General features: G+C 50.9%; 1 protein-coding gene across 3 annotated transcripts in view; it reads left to right on the top strand.

The window, feature by feature from the left end:
- DNAJC13 (DnaJ heat shock protein family (Hsp40) member C13) overlaps positions 1-24,109 on the top strand; it is a 2,820,731-nt gene that overhangs the window by 1,678,042 nt on the left and 1,118,580 nt on the right. For all 3 annotated transcript variants that reach the window (XM_069648714.1, XM_069648713.1, XM_069648715.1), the window contains one exon: positions 19,384-19,538. In XM_069648714.1, coding sequence (XP_069504815.1) covers positions 19,384-19,538 — 155 coding nt within the window. The remainder of the gene's footprint in view (positions 1-19,383; positions 19,539-24,109) is intronic.

Here is a 24,109-nt window from a genome sequence, read left to right as displayed (position 1 = left end):
GAAGTAAACAAGATTAGTGAGATCACCATTTTATGATGTTTTATTGTGCCTTGCTTTCCTGCAGTTTGTAACGATAATATTTTGCATGTCTCGGCTATGATGCTTTAAGGAATTGTTCATTCAAAAGTAGCCCATGCTCCATGCAAGGCATTATTAGTGGATTTCCTGAGACCTAGCCCTCTCAAATGATAGGCACGTTATTATTTACATGTGGTAAAACTGACTTTAAATCTTTTAAATGTCAAGTATGATCGTATATGTTGGGTAAGAATTTGTAGAGTCCAACTTGTGTGGGACTTTACAAGACTTATCTCTTGGTATTAGGTAATCCACCTTTTAATATAGGCCTGTACTACACATGTTGGCAGTGTGACTGAGCAGCCAGGCTTATTTTAAGATGGGTCATCTGAGCTGTAGAGCTGTACAATGAAATGAGTAAATACATGTATCTAAGTCGACACTTACACGCTTAATGTTATAGTATATATATGTATATATACACCAGGATATCCACAACTAATAGTAACATTAACCCCAACGTTAAAATTCAGTTCAACAAGAGCAATAAAGTAGGTGAGTAAACTTTTCTTATGTTAAACATATTCCAGCACACTGAGTGATGCCATTTGAGATCAGTAATAACGCTTATTTGTGATCACCCTCACAATATTAATTTTCAAAAAGGGAAAAGTAAAAGTTGGATCGCAACATACTTTGTAAGTAGAAAATCAGTTAGATTCTCCGAGAGGAATGGAGGCAGTCTTTTTTTATTTTTTTTTCAACACCGTTTTATTGTTTTTTTACGACATACAGCTACCAACATGGCGTTGGATATTTCGTTACTTTTGAAGCTTCATTTTTGTAACATGGATAAACAACAAAATCAGAACCAAACAGTTTCGCTGAAAGCGTGAAGAAAAAGGAAAGGAAAGGGAGGGAGAGGGGAGACGCAGGGTAACATCGATTTTCACAGTAAACCGTTTCGGGAGGCCGCTTTCTACTGTTGCATATTGGGGCGGGGGGCTATCCTTAGCCTAAGTCCGCCCGGCAGCATAGGGGTTTAAGGTTTGGCTGTCATTTGGTCCAGGCTTGGCCTCGGGAGTTCCTTTATCTCTTCTGCTTCCGTCGGGTGCTGTTAATCGAATTTCTCCATTCATCGTAGGGTTGGGGGTTGTCTTGCCACCCCTGGGAATTGCTGCGTGTAGTCCAGAAAGGGGGGCCCAGATGTGGTAAAATTTGCTTCTGTTGTCAAAGTGGATGGCCGTAATTTTCTCTGCTGCCACTATCTCCCAGCATTTGGCCCACCACATTGGGATCGATGGGCCCTCTGTGTTTTTCCATAGCCTGGCAATTGATATTTTCGCTGCGGTTAGGTGTGAACAGAGGTCGGCCAGGCGCCCGGTTAGTGGGAATTGGCCTTCGCCTGTCGCCCCCAGCAGGACGATTCCTGGGTCCCACAGGATTGTCAGGCCTGTGATTAGTCTGATTTGATCGAGGACGCTCCTCCAGAACTTTGCTTCCTTGGGACAGGCCCATAGCAGATGGAATAACGTGCCTTTATCTGGGCATCTTCTCCAGCAGTGCTCCGGGATGGTGGGGTTGCATTTGCTGAGGATCTCCGGGGTTCGATACCATCTGTAGAACACCTTGAAGGCTCCTTCCTTGTTGGTTATGCATTTGGAGCTTTTGTGCACGCGGGACCAGATACGGCTCCATTCTGTGACTTCGATCTCGATCTCTCTGCCTATGTCCATTTCCCATTTTCTCATATAGGGTTCTTTCTTGCTTGGGTCCGTTCTGTCGAGCAAGGAGGCAGTCTTTTATCCGAGCAATAATAGTGTTCAACAATTAAAACCTGAAAGGGAACAAGCACGGCCAATAGGTTCAGAAGCGGGCCTTTAGGGAACCAGGACCGCCAGAAAATATAGAAAATATTTAAAAATAGTTTGTAGTTCAGTAGAAAATCGCAGAAGCTCAAGAGGAGCCACCTTGAAGAAGCACAAGCTGGGAGGACAGTGCAGGTGAGTTGAAGTCAACTTTAAAAGGGTTTAAAATAGTACTCCCCAAGCTAGGAAGCACCACAAATGGCGAAAGGTAGATGTACCCCAAGCCCCACAGTACCTGTGAATTGAAGAATTGGTTCCGGCTGGATGCCTTCCTGTTGCAGTATAACAGACCCTTGTTCCTGGTCCTTGGTTGTGGTGATGAAAGTTAGGACGTCCGGCAGGCTTCTATGGCAGCACTCGACAGAGGGGGACTCTGTTGCAATGGATTCTCCTTGATTCAGTGTACTTTTATGGTTTTGGCACCTTTTTCTCAGCACCAAAGAAGAACAAACAGTTCTGGTTGGAAGTTACTTGATCCCTCGGTCCTGGACTCTGATGAGGGGACTCTGGGTGAAGATGTCCTGCTTTTGTAGGGTCCTCTGGATGCCCACAAAGTTTTGGCTGGATTCGCACTTCCGAAGACAATGCACTCGATGATGGTCGGTGGTCCCCGGGCAATGCGATTCTGCAGCCTTGGAAAGTCGAAGCAAGTCGGAGGTTGTGCCAAAATGAAGCTCGTCTTAGGCTAGTTGGTCCCATCAGCCCAAAGAAAGAAGTCTTTCCTTGTAGGTCTTCCCAGTCGAAACAAATACGTAGTCCGCACAGCTACAGGGTTTCACTGGGCACTTTGCTGTCCAAGAGGGTACTGCTGGCGTCTCTTCATGTCTTCTTCGTCGGATGTTGTCGTCCAGTGGTAGACTATGCCTCTAGTCCTAAAAACCCTGCCTTTTAAGTAAGTTCCCATTCATTCATTCACAGCCCTAGGTTGTCAATCACTCAGCAGGGCGGCTGTCCTCCCGGACAACCAGCTGGCCAATTGGAACTGCTTTCAGTCAGGCACACCTAGAGACAAAGTACAGGGAAGTTTCGCCACCCTCCCTCACTTCCTGCATTTCCAGACACTCTGGAGCCTGGGCGGGCTTCAGGGCTCGAGCCCGCCAAACGCAAAATGCTCAAAGGACTCAAACCCGATTCAAACACAGTAAAAGCCCAGAAGGAACTAACTGAATTGTAATTGGTTATACTCCTATGTCCCGTCCCCTTTCCTCGATACTGCATGGGCGTCCCTCACTAGGGACAGGAGACTGAACATTTTTCACCAGAAAAAAAACCACCTTCCCCATTAAATTTAGAGGCGTGCGGCCCTGGGAGCATGCGCTCCCCTGACTCAGCACCCCGGCGCCACTCCTCAGTCCCCCTTTTCCACGTTGACTGGAACGTACTGCTTTCACCAGTGCTCCTGGGTTTGGCTTCGGCCTTGAAATTCCACGCACTCTTCCCCGGATACTTTCATCTGTCTTTTGTCTTCTGTTTTCTTGGTCTTAATCAGGTACTCTGTACTCTGGTGCCATGTTCCTCCCTGGCGCATGTAGACGTCAGCGGGCTTCAGCAGGTGACCAGCCTGCGCACGGCTCTTCCCTATGTCTTAACCCCACGCTCTTTGCCTCTGCCTCCTTGGCCCCGATCACGACTGGGAGGGTTGTACCGTGTGTGACACGCTTACACCGCACGCTCTGAAGAGCAGGTTAACTCGGTGGAGGAAGCTCTTTGAGAAGTCGCCTCCAGAGGACTTTAAGGACTTCGTCAGACACAAGTCAAGGCCCAAAATAGGGCCTCTTTTTTCCATTGCACCCCGCAAGGGCGACTCCTTCCCAAGGAAACGTCAGAGCGTGAGGAACCAGTCGGCTTCTCGCACCAGCGCAGGTACTGAGGCTGCTTCAGCTACTGACCGCCAAGCTGAGGGGTCATTAGATCCTTCCAGGGACAGTTCTGAGGGATTGCAAGGTTCTTTTACCGGGTGTCCAGCCGAGGGGCTGCGCCCTAGTACCGGACATATGTCTGAGGGGGGGGGCGCCTCTAGGCGGCACTACCGGTGACTCAGCCGAAAGCAATACGCCTACCAGGCCCTGACCTAAGGTGCATCGTTAGGTCTCACGCTCCACCGGCAATAGTCCTGGAGGAGGCCAGGCCCAGCGAGGCAAGCACCACGACGTTGGCACGTGGCATTCAGCCCGACAAGATGGCTGCTGCGCTGACGGCTGTAGGTCAGACGTGGCTTTCGGATAGGGAGTATTAAGGAACTTATTTTCTTGAGGAGGGTCACCTCTCCACCCTGGGCTACATTCAGTTGTAATCACCCGTGAGGTTACAAAGGAAAGGGGACGTGATGTAGGACTAATTATAAGTTACTCACTGTAGTGACTAACGTACTCCTAGTCCATAGTTTCCTCCATACGTCCCTTGATCCTCCCCCCTAATAAAACTGGTGTCATTAGGCAATGTGTCAATTGTCGATGTGTCAATGGGGTCTGAGGAGTGGCGGTCGGCACAGTCAGGGAAGCGCATGCTCACAGGGCCACGCCCCCCTCTAAATTTAAAGGGGATGAAGGTTTTTTCTGGTGTAAAAGGTTCTGTCTCCCGTCCCTAGAAAGGGACGCCCATGCAGTATGGAGGAAAGGGGACTATGGTCTAGGAGTATGTTAGTCACTACGGTGAGTAACTTATAATTTTGTAACGCGCTTAATACCCAAAGGTTTCTAAGTGCGGATCTGTGGATCGAACCTGTGTTGCTCCGTGTCATCTTGCTTACAAGGCGAGCATGTTGCCCCTGAGCTATTATCCTGAGACTACTGACAAGACACGAAATGGTGAAAAAAGAACAACAAGGCCATTTTGGGAAGAAGGTCACCATTGGGTGCTGTACTGCTGCTGTGAAAACAGCCTGCATATGCATGGCACACATGTTGTAAAAAAGAAACCAATGCCACCAGCTGTTAGGACAGTTTTTCTGAAGTCCAACTAAGGGCTTAGTAAAACCATTCAACTGAGGCAGTACAAGACTCCACTCTTAGTATAAGGCTGTACCACCTGAGTTCAGGGTAGCGTAGACAGCCAGGCTTATAAAAGGCGGGAGAGAGGGCTGTAGAATAAGTACAAATGAAATTGTAATACAAATGGTCCAAAGAAACACTGGAACACTATGTTTAGTAAGAATAAATGGTTTATTTAATTACAACTAGGCCCAGATAAATCTTGGAGGAAATGAGTACAATCACATTATATATAACCACAATTATAAAAACACAACACTATGCTTGAAGGTGCACAAACCAAAGCATATAACCTTATTTGGAACACTTAACAGGAGTTATAAGGAAGTCAAAACCAATTGTTACTTTTAGATTACTTTCAGAAATACCAGGGTAGTAAGGGTAGTAGACTTTATCAGTTGTACCGTGACGCTCAGAAATCACATAGTAATATCAACTGGACAATATACTTTACTTAGTAAAGGAGCTAGAAGCAAATTAAAGGTGGTGTAAACATAAAACTCTTTTTGTGTATGTGTCTACGACAGACTAGGAAAATCAAAACCCAGTGTTACATTTTATGAATAACTCTGTTATTCTAGATAGGTAAAACCTAATACAGACTTATTCTGGCCAGGCTAACAGCAAGTCAGGGGAAGCAAGACCCAGTTGGGGCACATTTACCTTACAGGAATAGTGAAGTGAAACCAACAGCATTACGTTTGGCGAAGAGGCATAACCAATTCACAGGTGAGTAAAACAACACTATATATACTTTTCAGAATGGCAGAACATTTCTAAGGTAAGTAATAACTTTTGTAACTGTTCACTCTGAGTTTACCAACCAACTCTTTTACAAGTAAATCACTTTTAAACACTTAATCTCTTTTCTTGGCAAAAGGCCCAATCCTTTAAAAGTATTTCCCTTATTCTTGGAGCATGAGTGTTCTCAGTGGCAGAAGGGGGGTCACTAGGGTCTAGTGTCCACAGGCAATGTCGGGATAGGTTCTTAAGTAGCAATGGTCAGAGTTCCTAAATAAGACTGTTCAAACAGGTGAGTATTTTACTTTAGAGTTAGTTGAAGGCCCAGGGGCTTCACAGAAGACACCCTATGAGGATTCCAGCAGTGGGCCTGGGTGAACAGGATGAGAGGCCTCCCAATCACAGGAATCACCCCAAAACTCACGAGACTTAAGTAAATACCCAAGCCAGCACAGTACCTCAGCACAGAAGATTTTGCAGAAGGAGGACTTCAGGATCTGCAGCCAAAAACCTGGCTGGTGGATTCCTTGTCATGATGACTGACAAGAGGACCTTGGAAGGGACTTTGCAGCAGGGATCAACAGGGAAGGCTCTAGGCAAGGTTCTCCTCACAGCTGGATGCGGCTCTGTGGATTTGGGGCCTTTTAGGAGCACCAAAGAAGACAGAATATCGCTAGTCAGATTCTCATCGTTTGCAAGGTCCAGCACTCTGGTGAGGGGACCTTTTGGACTAGATTCGAGGCTCTGGAGATCCAGCAAGATGCCCACGAAGTTTTGCGAGATTCGGAAGAAAGTGCACCGCATAATGGCTCGAGGTCCCAGGGTATTGCAGCCCTGCAAGGACTCAGTATGGCATGGGATGGCTTGAAACGCAGGTCTCCTTGAGTCTAGTGGGACTCACCAGTCTCTGGGTCGGAGTCGTCATTTACGGAGTCCCCAGTTCGATTGGCAAGAAGGGCTATAGTAAGCTCCGGTTACACAGCAGGGTCTCCGGTCGTTGGAAATTGTCTCAGCTGCTTTTTATTCATCCTCCTCTTCGGTTTTGGTTCCAGTGGTTAACTACCTCTTCTGCTTCCAGGATCAGACTTTTGTGCAAGAACCCAGCCAATCAAACAGCCTTTCAATGTTCAAACTTGAGTGGGGGAGTTCACAATCCTTTCAAGACAGCCAGCCTTCCAGTTTCAACTGGAATCTAACACTGATATTGATATGATATGGCATTTATAACGCGCCTATACACAGGTGTTTCAAGGCGCGACGAGGCAAGAGGGGGGGACAAAGGGAGGACAGACAATGATCCTACTAGGCCAAGTCACATTCAGATCGCGCAAGTGCATGGGACGGGGGTAGGGACAGTGCAGTACATGGGAATAGATAATAACAAAAGGTAAGTAACGGCCAGCTTGTGGCCAGTGCATGGGTAAGTGAAGACACCAGGTGTCGGGAGCTTGTTGGAGGGACTGTAGGGATATAGAAACGGTCCCAAGTGCGGGGGTTGCCAGACGGGCAGTGCAGGTGTGTGACGCTGGCGGGGGAGGAACCTGGGCCCGAGAACAGAGGGTGTCCAGGTAACCAGTGCAGTTTTGGTTACAGCCAGGCGGTCAGCAAAGGAGAGGAGGAGAACAGGCAGAAGCAAAGAGAAAGGTTTTGAGGTGCTTCCGGAACCAGAGATGGTTCTCCTCAAGTTTAAGGGAGGCAGGGAGGCTGTTCCAGAGGGAGGCACCAGCCGAAGAAAGTGATCTCCCACCAACACGTTGCTTGGAGAAGCGACTGACCCTGAGGGAGTTGGAGGCGGATGAGCGAAGGGCTCGAGAAGGAAGATATTTAGGAAGAGAGAGTTGAAAGTATTGAGGTCCTAGGCCCCAGAAGGCCTTGTGGACGATGCAGAGGGTTTTGAACTTTATCCTCGCAGCCACTGGGAGCCAGTGCAGAGATTTCAGTCCTGGAGAGATACGATCCATGGGCTGGAGGCCAAGGACAAGTCTCGCAGTCCTGTTCTGGATGAGTTGCAGAGGGCGGAGAGTAGAAGCAGGCAGATTTAGAAAGAGGTTGTTGCAATAGTCCAGCATAGAGAGAACCAGAGCTCTGGAGACAGTGAGCTTCTGGGGGAAGGAGAGGAGAGGAAAGGAAGAATGCCTCTGAGGCGGTGTAGCTGGTAGTGTGACTTCTTAGAGATGTCAGAGATGTGAGGAGAGAAGAAGAGTGTGGAGTCGAAGATGACACCAGGGTTTTTTGCCGTGCAGGTGGGAGCAGTGAGAGGGCCAAGAGAGGCCAACCAGAGAGCTACAGGAAAGGGGGGCGCAGGTGTGCCGATGAGGAGAATCTCAATCTTACTGGCATTGAGGCAGAGGTCATCGGCGGCACACCACTCCTGGATAGCAGAAAGACAGTCCGAGATGAGGGAAGGAGAGGAGGAGGCAGAGGGTAGCCTGAAAATGAGCTGGGTGTCATCTGCATAGCACTGAAAGTTGGGGCAGAGAGCGGCGATGTGGTGGCCAAGGAGTGCCAAGTATTGGTTGAACAGCCAGGGAGAGAGATTAGATCCCTGAAGGACGCCACAGGTAGAGAAGAAGGTAGCGGAGAGGAAGGACCCAAGTTGGACCTGGGAGGGTTGGTCAGAGAGGAAAGATGTCAGCCACGCCAGCGCCTGGCCGGTGATACCCAGGTTATCACGGAGACGGTTGAGCAGGATGCCGTGGTTGACCGTGTCAAAGGCAGAAGAGAGATCAAGCAGGATGAGGACGCACAGGGTGTTAGAGTCTAGGTTGGCGAGCAGGTCTTCACGGATGTTCAGGAGAGCAGTTTCCGTGCTTCTGGCAGCTCTGAAGCCAGACTGATGGTCATGAAGACAGCCAACAGATTCAGTGTGATGATTAAGCTGAGAGATGGCCAGTTTCTCCAGGAGCTTGCCCAGGAAGGGGGTGATGGAGATTGGGCGATAGTTAGCCGGGCAGGAGGGGTCGGCAGAGGGTTTTTTAAGACGTGGGTGCACAAGGGAGTGCTTCAGGGGGGATGGAAAGACTCCAGTGGCAAAGGAATGATTGCAGAAATCAGCCAGGGAGTTGATGTGGTCCTTGATAGTTTTAGAGGAACAGGGGTGAACCTGTTTCGACGAGACTTTCATAGGTCAGACTTATCTAGTTCTCCAGCATGGGGTCTGGCATGGATTCACATGCTCATGAATATTCCCTGTCGTCAGGCCGGGAATCCTCGTTATAGAAAAAATCGGTTCCATGTGATAATATCGCCATACAAAGATTTCGCCATATTTTTGCGGCGATATTACCCCATGAAACCTGCGGGGGACACCCCCGCAATCCCCATATATTTTAAAAGGGAGCGGGGGACACCCCCGCAGCCCGCAAATCCATTTACCCCATAAATTAGCCCCACCAAAAATATCGCCTATGGCCGTTCCCGACGACCATATGCACGGCGATATTTTTGGTGGCGATAATATTACCCGATACTGATTTTTTGGTATCAGTTTGTTTCTGATCTGTCTTTTTTAGTAGTAAACAATCACTGATATCTGGGTCATACTGCCCCCAGCCACTGACTGCCCTCTCCCTAAGACACTCCTCTGGCAGCCATCCTCAGATTTTTACCACACGTTCAAGTGTTGGGGGTCCTCGTGCTATAGCTCTCAAGCTTTTGCTGCATTTTCGCGATTTTTCAAAGAGATTTTCTAATTTTTCGGTTAAATAGAGCCACAAGCGCCACCGTTTCTCCATCCGATCAACGGGGACCCATTTCGGATATTTCTACGCCCCTCAAGGGTGAAGTTTTCATCGAGTTACGCTTCTCGGAGGAGTCCAGAAGTTTCTGAGGCCTACCTCGTGGACATGGCCCAGGAGAAAGGAAGCTCGATGACCGGCAAGCTGTTCAGGAACTGCCCTGGATGCAAGCTACAGAACCTGTTCAAGGAGGATGAGCACTCGAGATCCCTCTACTGCCGCCACGAAGACAAAACGCACGTGGAAGAGGACTGCGCGTTTTGCACAAACATGTCGGAACGGACCATGAGGGATCATCGGACCCGTCTCGCCAACTGGCTGGAAGGCAAGAGCCCAGCAGGTGAGAAGAAGAGTAAGAAGTCTGAGCGGTCTTCTAAGTCCTGTGAGGGCACCCGGCGACGGGGGCCCAACAGAAGGCTAAGCACCGCGAGTCCGCAGGCACCGGGAGTGCCGAACGGTCAGGCTCCTCGGCTGCCACGCAGGGCGCAACTTCCCCGACGCCGTCCACCGCGAGTCAACGCTCCGGCTCGGGGAAGAGGAAGTCAGAGAACCCGGCCAAGCTTCTGGAGAGTCCCCGGTCGATCTCGAAGGAACCGGCCGAAGGGGAGCGAGGCGGTGTCCCTCCTCCTGTGGCGAAGGCCTCAAACAAGGTGGTCAAGGCCTTGATCCATCCGGCCAAGGCCTCTATTGAGGAAGTCGCTGCGGCCCTGGTGAAGCCTGTGGAGGTTACAGCAGTGGTGGCGCCCTGGGGAGCCAGAGTTTCCCTGCCTCAGCGGAGGGAATCCTCTCTCAAGCGCATCGAGAAGACCCCCGTGAAGACCCCGGTGGAAAAAGAGGGGGGGGAGCCGGTGGCCATCTTGGACCCGGACACAGCCTCCGAGGAGGAGATGGCGGAAGTCGAGGAGGGACTCGACAGGAATTTGGAAGAGGGACGAACTGGCTCCCGGGATCCCGACGAAGGGGACGACGAGAGCGAGGGTTGCGATGACGAAGCTTCCGTGGATGAGGAGCAACCGTTGCGCCCGTCGCGGCCAGAGCTGCAGAACAACTCGGCGGCCCTTTTGACGGCGATCCAGGCCTTATGCACAGAGATAAGGACCAGGCTGCCCATTCCCCAGACGGACGACCCGACGGAACCGGGTCCTTCGGGAAGCCATCCAGCCCCACCATTTTCAGCCCCCACGGCCTTCTCAGCCTTTGTCACCTTCCCCGAGCCCGAGGGATGACACGGGAATGGATACGACCGCGACGGATGACGACGGCGGCGACGACGGGACTGATTCCTCGGGCATCCCTGCCTGACGAGATTGGCTCCTTTCACGCCATGATTGCCAGGGCATCCGAGCTGTTCCAGCTGTGTCCTGAGGAGAAGAAGGAAGGCTTCCTCTACCAGAGGCGCAAGGCCAAGAGGAAGACGGTCCTTGGGGTGCCGTTGCTGGATGACATTTGGGACGAGGGACTTGCTCTCCTGAAGAACCCGTCCACGATGCCTGCGAAGAGGGACAGGTGCGAGAAGAAGTACCGGGTGCCCGACGCTGCCTCCTTGTGCCTTAGGGCACAACCGACCCCGGATTCGGTCGTCTCGGCGGCGGCCAAGAAGAAAGCGGAGGGGGGGGGGGCATCAGCCTCTGCATCAACTTCCCCACCGGACAGCAAGGGAAAGAAGCTGGACGCAATGGGGCGACGGTTCATCTCGTCGGCGGAGACGACAATTAAGGCAGCCAACGCCCTGGCGATCGTGGCCCGCTATGACAGAGAACTGTGGTTCAAGATCGCCCCCCTGTTGGACTTCCTTCCGGACAACAAGAGGGCAGAGGACCTGGGGATCTTGCAGGAAGGTGAGGTGGCGTCGGACCAAGCCATAACGGTGGCCACGGACATCGCAGACAACGGTTTCCGCCAGTTGGGCAACAGCGTTTGCCTTAGACGGCGAGGTTGGCTCAAGGCTACGGATTTCGGCCAAGATGTGCAAGCCAAGGTTCTGGACATGCCCTTGACGGGGACAACCTGTTTGGCAAGACGGTAGATGAATCCCTCCAGGCCATCAAGACAGACACAGAGACGGCTCGGGCCCTAGGAGTTCTTCAACAGCGATGGCCGTCCTTTCGGATCTCCGGAGGCAGACAAGGTGCCTCCAAGGGATCCGGAAGCGTCCCGCTCCTCGTCGCAGGAAGCTTACAGGGGACGCGGCAAGTCGGGTGGCTCCCGCCATCGTCCCCGGGGAGGCCAAGGCGGCAAGGTGGCCTCCAAGCAAGATTGATCCGACCGTGGGGTCGGGCCCCCACCGAAGCACCCCGGTGGGAGGCCGGCTGGCGAGGTTCGTCAGCGTGTGGGAGTCCATCTCCAATGACCTTTGGGTGCTGGACGCCCTGGCCCAGGGGCACGCCCTAGAGTTCCTAAAGTGCCCCCTCATTCCACCCGTGGCAAGGAAGGAAAACCGCGTCCCTCAACTACTGTTGGAGGTAAAGGCGATGCTCAAGAAAGGTGCCATCGAGCTCGTCCCAAAGAGGCTCCGGGGCCCCGGAGTGTACTCGAGGTACTTCATAGTAAAAAAAGAAGACAGGAGGATGGCGCCCCATCCTGGACCTACGACGACTGAACAAGTACATCAAGGCACAGAAGTTCCGGATGGTCACCCTCCAGCACGTGCTGGGACAGCTGGAGGAGGGCGATTTCCTGTCGTTGGATTTGGAGGATGCGTACTTCCACATCCCCATTCTAAAAGGACACGGAAAGTTCCTCCGGTTCGTGGTCCAAGGGACGGCACTACCAGTTCAAGGCCCTCCCGTTCGGATTGAAGTCGGCACCCAGGGTGGTCAACAAGTGCCTTGCACCGGAGAAGGCACGGCTGCGCCTGCAGGGGATCCACGTCTACCCCTACCTGCACGACTGGCTCATCCGAGCAAGGACAAGGGAGCTTGCCGTAGAACACACAGCGAAGACCATCCAGCTGCTCACGGACCTGGGATTCTCCATCAACTTTGCCAAATCCCACCTGGTCCCGTCGCAAGTCACACTATTTTTGGGAGCCAAGCTCGACACAGTGGCGCGTCGGGCCTCGCCGTCGGAGGAAAGGACGAGGGCCATCGTGGGCAAGGTGCAGCGTCTGCTGGCCACAGACGTGGCCAGGGTAAGATCCATCAAGTCCCTCCTCGGGATGATGTCATGCTGCATATATCTCATGCGCCTGTGCAGGCTTAGGATGCGCCCTCTACAAGAGTTCCTCGACGCCCGCTGGATCCAAGCGATGGGCAGCTTCGAGGCAGGATCCCGCTCAACGAGACTTTCCGACGAGCGATCCGGTGGTGGGGCACCCGCGCTCACCTGACGATGGGCACGAACTTTCAGACCCCACCTCACCAGGTAACGGTGATGACGGATGCCTCCCTGGAAGGGTGGGAAGTGCACACCGGAGATCTTCACGCGAGAGGCCTTTGGCTCCCGGAGGAGAAGCCGCTCCACATCAACATATTGGAGCTCCGTGCAGTGTTCTGGGCCCTCAGGTCCTTTCTCCCATGCCTCAAGGGCAAGGTGGTGAGGATCTTCACCGACAACACCACCACGATGTTCTACATCCTGAAGCAGGGCAGAACCAGATCCCCAGCCCTATCCAAGGAAGCCCAAGATGTGTGACATTGGGCCATCGCCCAAGGGATGTTTCTGGTGCCCTTTCATCTGGCAGGGATAAAAAAACTCCATTGCCGACTCACTCAGCAGGGAGCTGCGCTCGTCCCACGAGTAGGAACTACGTCAGGATCAAGTGGATCGACTCTTCCAGCGATGGGGCAAACCCCAGATCGACCTGTTTGCGACCGCGACGAACTCCAAGTGCCAGAGGTTCGGCGGCAGGTTTCCCCAGCCGAGGCGCATGGGCGATGCTTTCTCGTTCCCCTGGTACGGCCTGTTCCTGTATGCATTCCCTCTGTTGCCGTTGCTACTCCGACTCGTCAACCAGCTCAAGAGGTCCCGGTGCAGGATGATCCTCGTTGCACCGGCGTGGCCGAGGCAGATCTGGTTCCCGGACCTTCTGGACTTGTCAGCGTCCCCACCAGTCAAGCTGCCGACGGACGCAGATCTTCTCTCCAGAGAAGGAGGCACCATCCTTCATCACGACCCGGAGTCGCTGAACTTGCAGGCCTGGCTCCTGCTGCACTAGAGTTTGGCCGGTATGATATTCTGGCTGACTGTAGAGAGGTTCTTGCAAAGGCCAGGGTGTCCAACTCTCAAGTGCTACAGACATAAGTGGAAGAGGTTCTCTGTCTGGTGCCGTGCACAGAAGATTAACCCTCTGCGGATTACGGCCCCTCAAGTACTGCCGTACCTACTGTCGCTGGCCAAGGCTGGACTGGCTCACGCCTCCAAGATACATCTGGCTGCGATCTCCCGATACACCAGAACCACAGGACGGGCATTCTTGTGGTCCCATTGCCTGGTGAAGGAATTTATGAAGGGACTGTTCCGATCGTTCCCGCCGGTGAAGACCCTTCCCCATGAGCCTGGTCAGCACCGTGGCAGCTCAACGTGGTGGTGACCAAGCTCATGGGGGCGCCATTCGAGCCTCTGCATTCGGCACCGTTGAAGTTACTGTCATGGAAGACAGCGTTTCTTTTGTCCATCACCTCCGCACGACGAGTGGGAGAGATCCAGGCCCTATCCTGCAAGCCTCCGTACTTGACTTTTCACGACACGAGGGTGGTGCTGAGGACGCACCCCTCCTTCATGCCCAAGGTGCCGTCGGATTTCCACCTCAACGAGCCCTTGGTGTTACCTGTTTTCTTCCCGTCGCCGGCCGAGAGGACTTTGCACTCGCTGGATTTAGCTAGAGCGTTGAAGTTCTACGTGGACCGCACAAAGAGTTTTCGGAAGAAGTCACAGCTGTTTGTGATCTTTGGACCTGTGAACCAAGGGAAGGCTCTCTCGAAGGCTTCCATTTCCAGATGGCTCTCCGGCTGCATCATGCACTGTCATCGGTTGGCAAACCGATCGTTGCCCGGCCGTCCGAGAGCCCATTCGACCAGAGCGATCGCTGCTACTATGGTGTTCTTGTCTGGTGTGCCCTTGCTGGACATCTGCAGGGCTGCTACATGGAGGTCGACGCACACCTTCACGAGATTCTACTGCGTCGATCGGGACTCCAGGGAGGAGTCCAGGGTCGGCCAAGCAGTGCTGCGCAACCTGTTCGCCTGAAGGTGGACCTGGTGGGGATGTAAGAGTTGCTTAATCTTGAGTTTATGTAATGCTTAATGTTGAGCCTTTTGCCACCTCCCGTGGTTGTGCATGTCTGTACTGCTATGTATTCTTATATTCATGAGCATGTGAATCCTACCAGACCCCATGCTGGAGAAGGAACAAGTTCCTTACCTGTAATTGTTGTTCTCCAGCATGGGTCTGGCATGGATTCACTTGCGAACCCTCCCTCCTTCCCCTCTGCGGCTCTTCACTAGGTCATACTGCCACTTTACGTGCTACCAAATCTGAGGATGGCTGCCAGGGGAGGGGCTTAGGGAGAGGGCAGTCATTGGCTGGGGGCAGTATGACCCAGAGATCAGTGATTGGTTACTACTAAGAAAGACGAGCTGATACTGATTTTTTCTATACCGTGGATTCCCAGCCTGACGACGGGGAATATTCATGAGCATGTGAATTCATGCCAGACCCAATCTGGAGAACAACAGTTATAGGTAAGTAACTTGTTCCAAACCTCGTCTGTGGAGAACCGGGGAAAGGCAGAGAAAGAGGGAGGCGAGGTGGCCGCAGAAGGGCCAGAGGAAGAGCAGGTAGATCGAGGGAGGGGATAGGAAGCGAGTGAGGACAGGATGTCCTGAGTTTTAGAGATGAAGTGAGAGGCCAGTTCCGTGCAGGGCCTGGGAAGGGACAGGAGAGGTAGAGATTGCGGCACGATTGGCCAGTTCCTTGCCGATTTTAAAGAGTTCAGCCGAGTTGTTGGAAGCTGCAGAGACGCGGGCTCGGATATGGCCTCTCTTCTTGGTTAGGATAGAGAGCCGGTATTGCCTTTGGAGCAGGCGGCAGTCCAGTTTGTCAGAAGATGTACATGAAGCAAGCCATTTCCTCTCAGCCACCCTGCACTTGCGTTTCAGGGTGACGAGGTCTGAGTCGTACCAGGAGTTGCACTTGGCTTTGGGCTTCAGGCGGATTCTCATGACCGGGGCAAGGATATCAAGAGTATCGGATATAGCAGAGTGGAGCATGGAGAAGGCTGTGTCCGGGTGAGAGTCAGCCATAGGGGGAGGGTGAAAAAGTGGCAGCGAAAGCCTCAGCTGATACGCGCTTCATGGGACAGATGACTGAGAAGGTGGGTGGCAGTGATGTAAGAGTCTTGGTCTGAGGGGTAGGGAGGGTGAGGTGGGAGGAGAGGAGAACGTGATCACTCCAGGAGAGAGAAGTGCAGAGAGTGACAGAAAGGGGAAGGTCTGAGGAGATCAGAACATCCAGAGTGTGCCCTGCAGAGTGAGTTGGGCCAGAGGGGAGAATAGTGAGTGAGAGTCGCGTCGCAGATGTCGCAAAAGAGTCCAGAGGGAGGACAGGAGGCATCCAGGTGGATTTTGAAGTCTCCAAGAAGGAGGGGTTGGGTAGTAGAGGCCAGGAGTGAGGAGGAGAGGTCCGCCCACTACAGGAGGAAGGAGGCGATCGTGCCAGGTGGCCGATAGATAGTAGCCACAGTAAGGGAATGGCTAGGGGAGAGAGAGAGCCTGCAGACGAGGCATTCAAAAGAGGAGTAGGCCTGCGTAGGAGTAACAGAGGCAGAAATCCACTCGGGGAAGATCAGGGCTACTCCCCCTCCGGAACGGTTGGGCCTGGGCGCGGAGAGAATCTTGTAGCCGTCAGGTAGGATCATGTCAAAGCAAGTGACAGAGCTGGCCGTGGACCATGTCTCGGTGAGACCGAGGACATCAAGGTCCAGTTCTTCCAGAAGGCGGCAGATATCAGAGGAGTGTTTGACAGCACAGCGGGAGTTTAGAGTGGCGATATGGAGAAGGTTGCCATCCTTTAAAGACTTCCGAGGAGGGGTACAGATCAGAGGTATGCCCTTCGGATGGGTGGAAGGGGCCCAAGTGGGGGCAGAGAGGGAAAGAGAGGGCAAGGTAGCCAAGGAGGAGGCAGAAGGGGGAGGTGAGGTAGCTGCGGGAGGGGGGCAGTGGACAGCAGGAGAAGAAAGGAAATTGTTGAGGCGTGGGAAGCGTCTATCAAAAGGAGAAGGATGGCCTGAGAGCCTTGGACCAGGACGGTCCCATTTGAGTAAACATTAATGATGACTTTACAGGAATGGAAGGAGGCCAGGAGGGCGTCCCAACGGGTGCCACCATTAATGGGAGAAGAGGAGAAAGGAGAGAGCACAGAGACCATATGAAGGGTCCATAGGTCTGGCGAAGGAACGACAAAAAGGATGTCAGTGAGAGTTTCCTTGGAGGAGGCACTGGTGTAGGTTTCAGCGATAGGGAGGCCTGGGTTGGAGACCAGGATGTCCTTTTTAAACTTTTTCCTACCAGATTAGGTGAGGAGAGCAGGATAGTCAATAGAGAAGCAGTTAGAAAAGATAGGAGAGATGGAGAGCACCATAGAGTAGGTGGGAGAGGGGGAGACACTAGAGAAGGACACTAGAGTAGGCAGACAAGACAACGAGAGGCAAGCAAGTTGAGCAAAGGACAAGATGACGGGACTCAGGGTTAGGAGATCACAGAATGAACATTTTAAGACAGGAGAGAAGACACACTAAATTAGAGAATCCTAAAGGGGGAGAAGGCCTAGGTTTTGCAATGCACTTTAAATACTTTCACAATTCCATTTTTTTAAAAAACTTAGCAGAAAAACACACCTAGATTTGAGAGTCCTGAATAGTGGGGAAGAGTTTGCAGGTTTGCAGGGTAGAGTGAGGGGGTAGAGTAAGGTCAGTACCTAGCATGGGCCACCCTCATCTTCCTAGGTTGCTGATGAATCACGGCTGGCCACTGGCTTCCCCTGCTGACACCTGCAGACACAATAGGGAGCCGCCTAAGTGGGAGCCGCCCTTAGCCTAGGGCCCTTGACCACAGGGGCTGCTGGGCAGAGGGCTGCCCTGAGGGGAGGAACTAAGAAGGGGGACCTACCCAATCAGCGGGAGGAGGGCAGGCTGTGGGGAGGAGGGAACAGGGAAGCAGAAAGTGGGAGAGGGGAATGGACGGCAGAGAGCGCTCGAAGCGCGTAGCAGTAGTTAAAAACACCCAAAAACAAAACAATTACCAGGGAAATGCCGCGGACCCCTGAGACAAGATGTAGCCTTACCTCCGTCTAGAAGGAGTGAGGTGGTCTCGTGGGTCGCGGGGACTAGCTCCCCAGCATACAATGGAAGGGCAGTGCTGCCCAATCAGCGGGAGGAGGGCGGGCTGTGGGGAGGAGGGAACAGGGAAGCAGGAAGTGGGAGAGGGGAATGGACGGAAGAGAGGCTGGAAGACAAAGGCTGCAGAGTTTTGGACTCCTCCCTCGCTTGCTGCCTCCAGGCACTCTAGAGCCTGGGTGTGGATTCCACAGGACACCCATCGAAGATAGAAATCACACACAGAATTTCCTGCCCTGGATGTCAGGGGAAGGAACAAGGAACACTAAAATGATACAAAAACAAGACGGGGTCATTTTGGTAAAATGAGCACCCATGGGTGCCTTTACCGGGGCTGTGCACACTGCCCACTGTAAAAGTGCACCACGTTAATAAAAGGTATCACTGCCACCAGCCATTAAAAGTAAGTTTGTCCTTGTAACATAAATGTTACTTTTAAAATGAGTAAGTGGATACTCAGTATCTCCCCAGCACTCCACATAAGTCGAGGTGTGCTGGTCCCACTTAATAAAATGTAAAAGGGATCCAAAGATCCGTTCTACCCTTGGGAACTGTAGTCCTCACAAGGGTAGCCAGAGAAAATTAAAAGGGGAGCCCCTACTGCAACCTAGCAACAATAGGCACTTATTGCCAAAAAGTTGTCAAATAGGATAACTTTTAAAACACTGTTGAGTGTCTTAAAAATGACACCCATAAAAAGATTAAATGATTATGTGAGTGTGGGGAAAAGGTTCCCACTCACAGAGGTATAAGGAAAAATAATCCAGCAGTAAAATCAAAAAGGTCTGGGGTTGACACAGGTTAGGAAGATTTGTTATTACTTTGAAAATCTTACCTAACACCAGTCATTCAAGTTAGTGTAAAAGAATGTTACATGAGAAGTAGTATATGGAGTTACTATGTAACCCGCCAGCACTCCACATAGGGTGGTGTGTGCTGGACTCACAAAAGAAAGGTAAGTAAGACAGAAGTCCTCTTACTATTCTTGGGAACAGTAGTTCACCCAAGGTAATGTAGTTAAACATTAAGGGAAGTCCAAGGGACTTCTCAGTGTCACTACACAAAAGGTGCTGGGTGTCGCAATGCAAAAAGCAGGTGCCTATGGAGTTGACCAGACTCCATTAGACAATAAATAAGTTGGAAAAACACTTGAGAGAGTGAGGAGAAAAGTCCCCCTCACTCAGGAGGTAGAATTAAAAAGGCCTAAGTCTAGCAAAAGAGCTGGGGGTCTCTAAGGTTCAGGGGAATTAGCACATAAATGAGAATTCTCCCTAATGGTATAAACAACTTGTAAGAAGATCTGTGTAGTTTAGGGTGCACTGTATTGTAGATGAAGAAATAACCATGCTAGGCTTTTATTTCTCAGTATAGATTTATGTAGAAAATTGATTACATTTGGAAAATGGTCTTAGGCTGCCCAGAATAGGACTCTAAACAGGAGACTATTAAATAATGCACATTTTAGACTACAAAGTTGTGAAATTACTTATTTCATGGCAGGTTCCTATCATTTCTAGAAACAAACTCATGGGTTGGTATGAGTGCCACTTTTTCAGTTTAAAGTATTAAGAAGCTCAAGTTTCCTTGTAATGTATTTACATTTGCACTGCCAAAAGCAAGTGACTAAACCTTAACATGTGCTCTTTAATGTTTTGCTGCTAAAGTAAAGCATTTGCTTTTCTCTATTTGCTTTCCAGCTCCTTCTGACGTTTGACCCAATACTTGTGGAGAAAGTTGCCATATTGTTATACCATATAATGCAAGATAACCCACAGTTGCCGAGATTTTATCTGAATGGAGTGTTCTTCTTTATTATGATGTACACAGGTTCGAACGTACTTCCTATTGCAAGGTGAGGCTAATAGCTTTTCGTTATATTTTCAATTACTGAATGTTAACTGTGAATAATGGATGGCAGGCACTTAATGAGTCTCTTAACAAGCCATGTTTTAAACATCTACTTCTGAAGCTTGTGGTTTTCCTGTGTACACCATGGAACAACTCTAGGCTTCACAGCATGCATGTGTATCCGGTTTAGCAGTTTCAAAATAGACCAGACACATGGTGATGATTATAAATAGGTACACAGTTGTAATTGCCATTTTTCCTGTGCAGAATATTTATTGCATGAATTGTTCCTAGATGACAAGCTGGGACTTTGCAAGCATTGTTCTCTTTCGTGCAGTTTGGCTGAATACCATAGACATTCCTTGAGCTAGCTGCAGAGTGTCAACATTATGGTAACACCAAAGTGTATGTGTAAAGGAGAATTTCTTTTTGCAGATCTTAGCCTCTCTGTCCTGATCCTTCGAGCACTATTGCTGGGACTCCCTTGTTTGTTTTCATGGTCTTTGAAGGTAAGCCGTTTTCATATCGCTCGCCTCCTGCATTCGCTTTTGTTTTAGGGTCACTTGATCCTCTTGGAGACCTTACCCCGTTGGTTTGGTAATCATGAATTGTCCTATGGCAGCCCCCCATTCCTTATGTGGCATGCTGCCAGGGACCCTTAGTCCCCTTTTTGCAATGTTGGTCTCGGACACTAGGAAGCCCATTGGTATACCAGCGCAGGAGTAATCCTTTCCTTTTAATTACATGTGTTTTTTAACTTGACAGCACAAGCCATCTTATGTGGAGTGCTGCAGAGATGCAGTGTCCCCATTTCTTGGTCTGAAGTAGTATTTCAATGGATTGTATTGTCCTGTAGATTCCTCATCAGATAGACATCAATTCCAGCATCAGCTGCTCGGAAACATTGTCATCAGGGGACATAGTACGACTTGTTGACTTCGGACGTGACGTCATACGCAGTACATAAACCACGTCACTATGCCCCTGTACTCCAGTTCCTTTTTTTTGTGCGCTCAGATCGCTGCTGTTCGGAACGAGTCTCGTGAGGGAAATTCTAAATTTGACCAGCATTATTATATTCGATTGAATATGTACGCTCCTAAGGCATCCGGGTTCAAGCGTTGCCAGCACTGTAATTCCATGATGGCGATCACGGACCCACACAGTATCGGAGTGTGGTGTCTCGTTAAAGATCACGTCATCGAGTATTGTGGTTCTTGTCGGAAGATGAATCCCAAAGGTTTGAGGGAGCGATCGGTTAAATAAGCACTCTGGTGGCCCTGTCAAAATCCCCCAGCTCCCTCGACCGCCAGGTCTTTTGGTCAAGAGACAGAGCGCCCAACACCCATAAAGTGGACCGGCATCAGAAGAAGACCAAGAAAAGGTCACATTCTCATAGCCATTCATCGCCCTCATCTTCCCATAAAAGGAAACTGCGCCACCGACGCAGGCACCATTACCATTCGTCGGAAGAACACGTTAAGGCCTACCAGAATTTGTGCACGTTGAAGGGTGAGTGGGAAGCTTAGATGCTTGCTCCCAGTGCCAAGGTGACTAAGTCAGGTCTGACTCCTTCGTACTTCGGCGCCTTTATGCTTGGGAGCGACACTGTCAGTGCCGACAGCCGATCTTTCTTTTGTTCCCGACTCTCGCTCGACATTCTTCAACACTTTGCGGTCGATTTCTGACAATGAGGAGAACCAGGTGCCTTTTGGCTTTGAACCGGTAGGTGTGAAGGGGCTGGTGGGAATGATCCCTCTACCGATCAGGCTTATTTGGTTGCCCTTGCTGAGGGACTCCATGATACTACTCTGTTAGACACGTCCCTGACCTTGACATGCAGCAAGCTGCACCATATGGACTCCCTAATGCTCAATATCTAAGAATGGTTGAGAGGGTGGTTGAGCCTCTGGCCTAGGCACTCCTGCAAAGCCTTTATTGGACTATGACTTCACTGACATATTGGACAAAGGTGCTCAAACTGAAAGATAATTACCTTTTAATGCCATTGCAGATGCCATTTCTATGCTGTGGCTGAGGCCTTGATCCACTGTAGCTGTGGGTTCCGAGCTTACTAAAAGGTATAAACCGGCAGGCTACAGTTAGCTTCAGACCAGCCACTTCTACCTCAGATTTGCTCACAGATGGGGAAATCTAAGAAAACTGATACTGTGGACCACTCTTCTCTTTCACCCTATGGGTATTTCGAGGCGCTTCCAAATGGATCCGCTCTTATCTTTGGCAACATTCTTCTTGTGTCACTTGGGCTGGACACTCTTCTTCCTCGCTCCCTCTTCTTAATGCTGTTCCCCAAGGCTCAGTTCTTGGCCCTCCTACTTTTTTCTCTCTATACTCTTATCTCTTCCTTCCATCTTTCCTTTCATCTTTACACTGATAACACACATCCTTCTCTCTTTGTGAGGAAATGGGGAGCTGGTGTGTGTTAGGAAAGATTTCGATTTATGGGTACATTTTCCCTCCAGTTGTGAACCCCCCAACTTTTTGCTGTTGTCTGACCATCCTAGCCTGACTTTTGCCAGTGGAGCCCAGCCTTCTGCTGCACTCAGCTGGGCTTTTGCTCATTTTTATGGGGAAAATGACATGCCCTTAAGAGAGTCAGTACTGGGAGACTTAGTTTCCCTTAGTTTTCCACTTTGTTGCTATTCTTTAGAAACATTTTATCAGTGTACAAAGTACTTTACAGTACAGTGCCCTGGGGTCCCCTTTTTAAGGCCCTAGACACCCTCAAAGGATTTTTGGAGAATCTACAAGTGTGCCTTGGACAGAGCTGGTGGCAGCTGTTAATTATCATGTGTTTTCAACTCTTTTCAATGGTCCAAACTGTGTATACCGTGTTTGGGCCAGGACAGTGGCCAGTGCCTAAAATGGCCATAACATGAGGTCCTTTGTTCTTGTCCTTTTGCCTTCCCCAGGTTGAGCAAACCCGGAAATTCCTTATTAGCCATACAGACACCCATGCAAACTGAACCTTTTGCAGGCTTCTGTATGCCTTGTGTGTGCACCTCCAGGATGTGGGCTGGAGCTGTCTAGTTCCAATGCACATCCTGGGTGCCAGGATGTCTGGTGTGGTGGGATGACTGGGACCACCGTGGTCCGTGATTGGTCCACATCTGGGATGGCTGTATGTGAGCAGATCTCCTTTTGCTTTCGCTTTGTTTTGGCGCGATGGAGATTTTGGATAAGAGAAGTGTTACGCTCACCTGGTTCCCACGGGGACGTCGATCTGGACCGGCCTGGTGCCACGTAGAGCCGAGATGATTGACTGGACACCCCCACTTACTTCGTTTGTCGCCTCGTATGAATATCTTTCTGCAAAGGTGAAAGGGAATTAACCTCCTGTAATTCGAGCGTTAACCCACCTTCCACTCCCGTTGTCTGCCCACTGACCACTCCCGATGTTCCCTCTTGTTCTCACCTGATGGTTTAGAAAGGTGGGCTCTCCATCCTGCTTCGAGCGCAGGGGCGCGTAGATGACCAGTTACATCACTGGCGTGGAGGAATTGGTGAGTTCCAGTATTGACTCTAGGATCCAATAGTTTGTAAGAATTCAAATGTCTGATGTTCACTCTTTCCGATTCCTTGTAGGTTGCCAACTTAACCACCACAAAGAGTCGAGTTGGTGAGAGGCAGGTAAGTCTATAGTGGTTTTCCCCTTAGGGGCCGGGGTACGGCGATGATGCAGAGTTAACTGCGCCGACCCGATATGAGGTGAGTTCCCCCTGCGGTAAATCAGGTAAGTCTTTGGGGGGTAGCTTGTAATGTCCAGTGGTTTCCCCTTAGGGGCCGGGGTGCGGCGGTGATGCAGAGTTAACTGCACCGACCCGAGATGAGGTGAGTACCCCCCATGGTAATCTGGTAAGTCTTTGGGGGTTGCTTGTATTGCCCTTTTGCATTCCTGTGCTCACCTGGCTTTTCTTGTCCCCCTTAGATATCGGAGAGCGGTTTGGAAATGCAGAGTCTACGATGGAGTGAGGAAAAGCTGCACTGGATGGTGAGTACAGCGCGGCGCTGCGAGGTACGTGCCGATGCGCGTGCGATGACTCCTTCTTCAAGATCGACGGCGCGATGGATCAAGAATTCAGGTAAGGTTTCAAGTTTGAACCTCTTCACCTTCTTTCTTTTCGTTTCCAGGTGGTCCAGGACTGAAGCGGGCGTGGCTGAAGACTGGAAGATGCTGGAGGCACGATGAGCGTTACGCTGCTGAATGCAGAATAACGCGAAGCACGTGTGGCTGTCCGGGCGTGGTTTAAATAGCCTAGGAAGAAGTCCCAGGTAAGTATTCTTCCACAGCCCCCACCCGAGGAAAAAGTAGTCCCTTAGGTAAAAGAGACCCTCCTAAGCCCCATTTGGCTTGTGGCTTTGTGCAGCATGGTCTGCACCAGGTGAGTATGCAGAATGGTCTGCACTAGGTAAGTTTTCTGAAATGAGCCTGGCGCCCATGGCGCCAGGACTGACTTTATCCTTATGAGCCTGGCGCCATAGGCGCCAGGACTGCACCCAAACAGCCCCTAACTGGGGTTTTTGGGCATGCTCCGAATGGCATGATGCCTGCTT

This window comes from Ambystoma mexicanum, chromosome 2q, assembly GCF_040938575.1.
Source record: "Ambystoma mexicanum isolate Mex_15411 chromosome 2q, UKY_AmexF1_1, whole genome shotgun sequence".
Classification (NCBI taxonomy): Eukaryota; Metazoa; Chordata; class Amphibia; order Caudata; family Ambystomatidae; genus Ambystoma; species Ambystoma mexicanum.
Note: the sequence above shows the minus strand (reverse complement) of the source record. Positions and strands in the feature narration are given on the sequence as shown.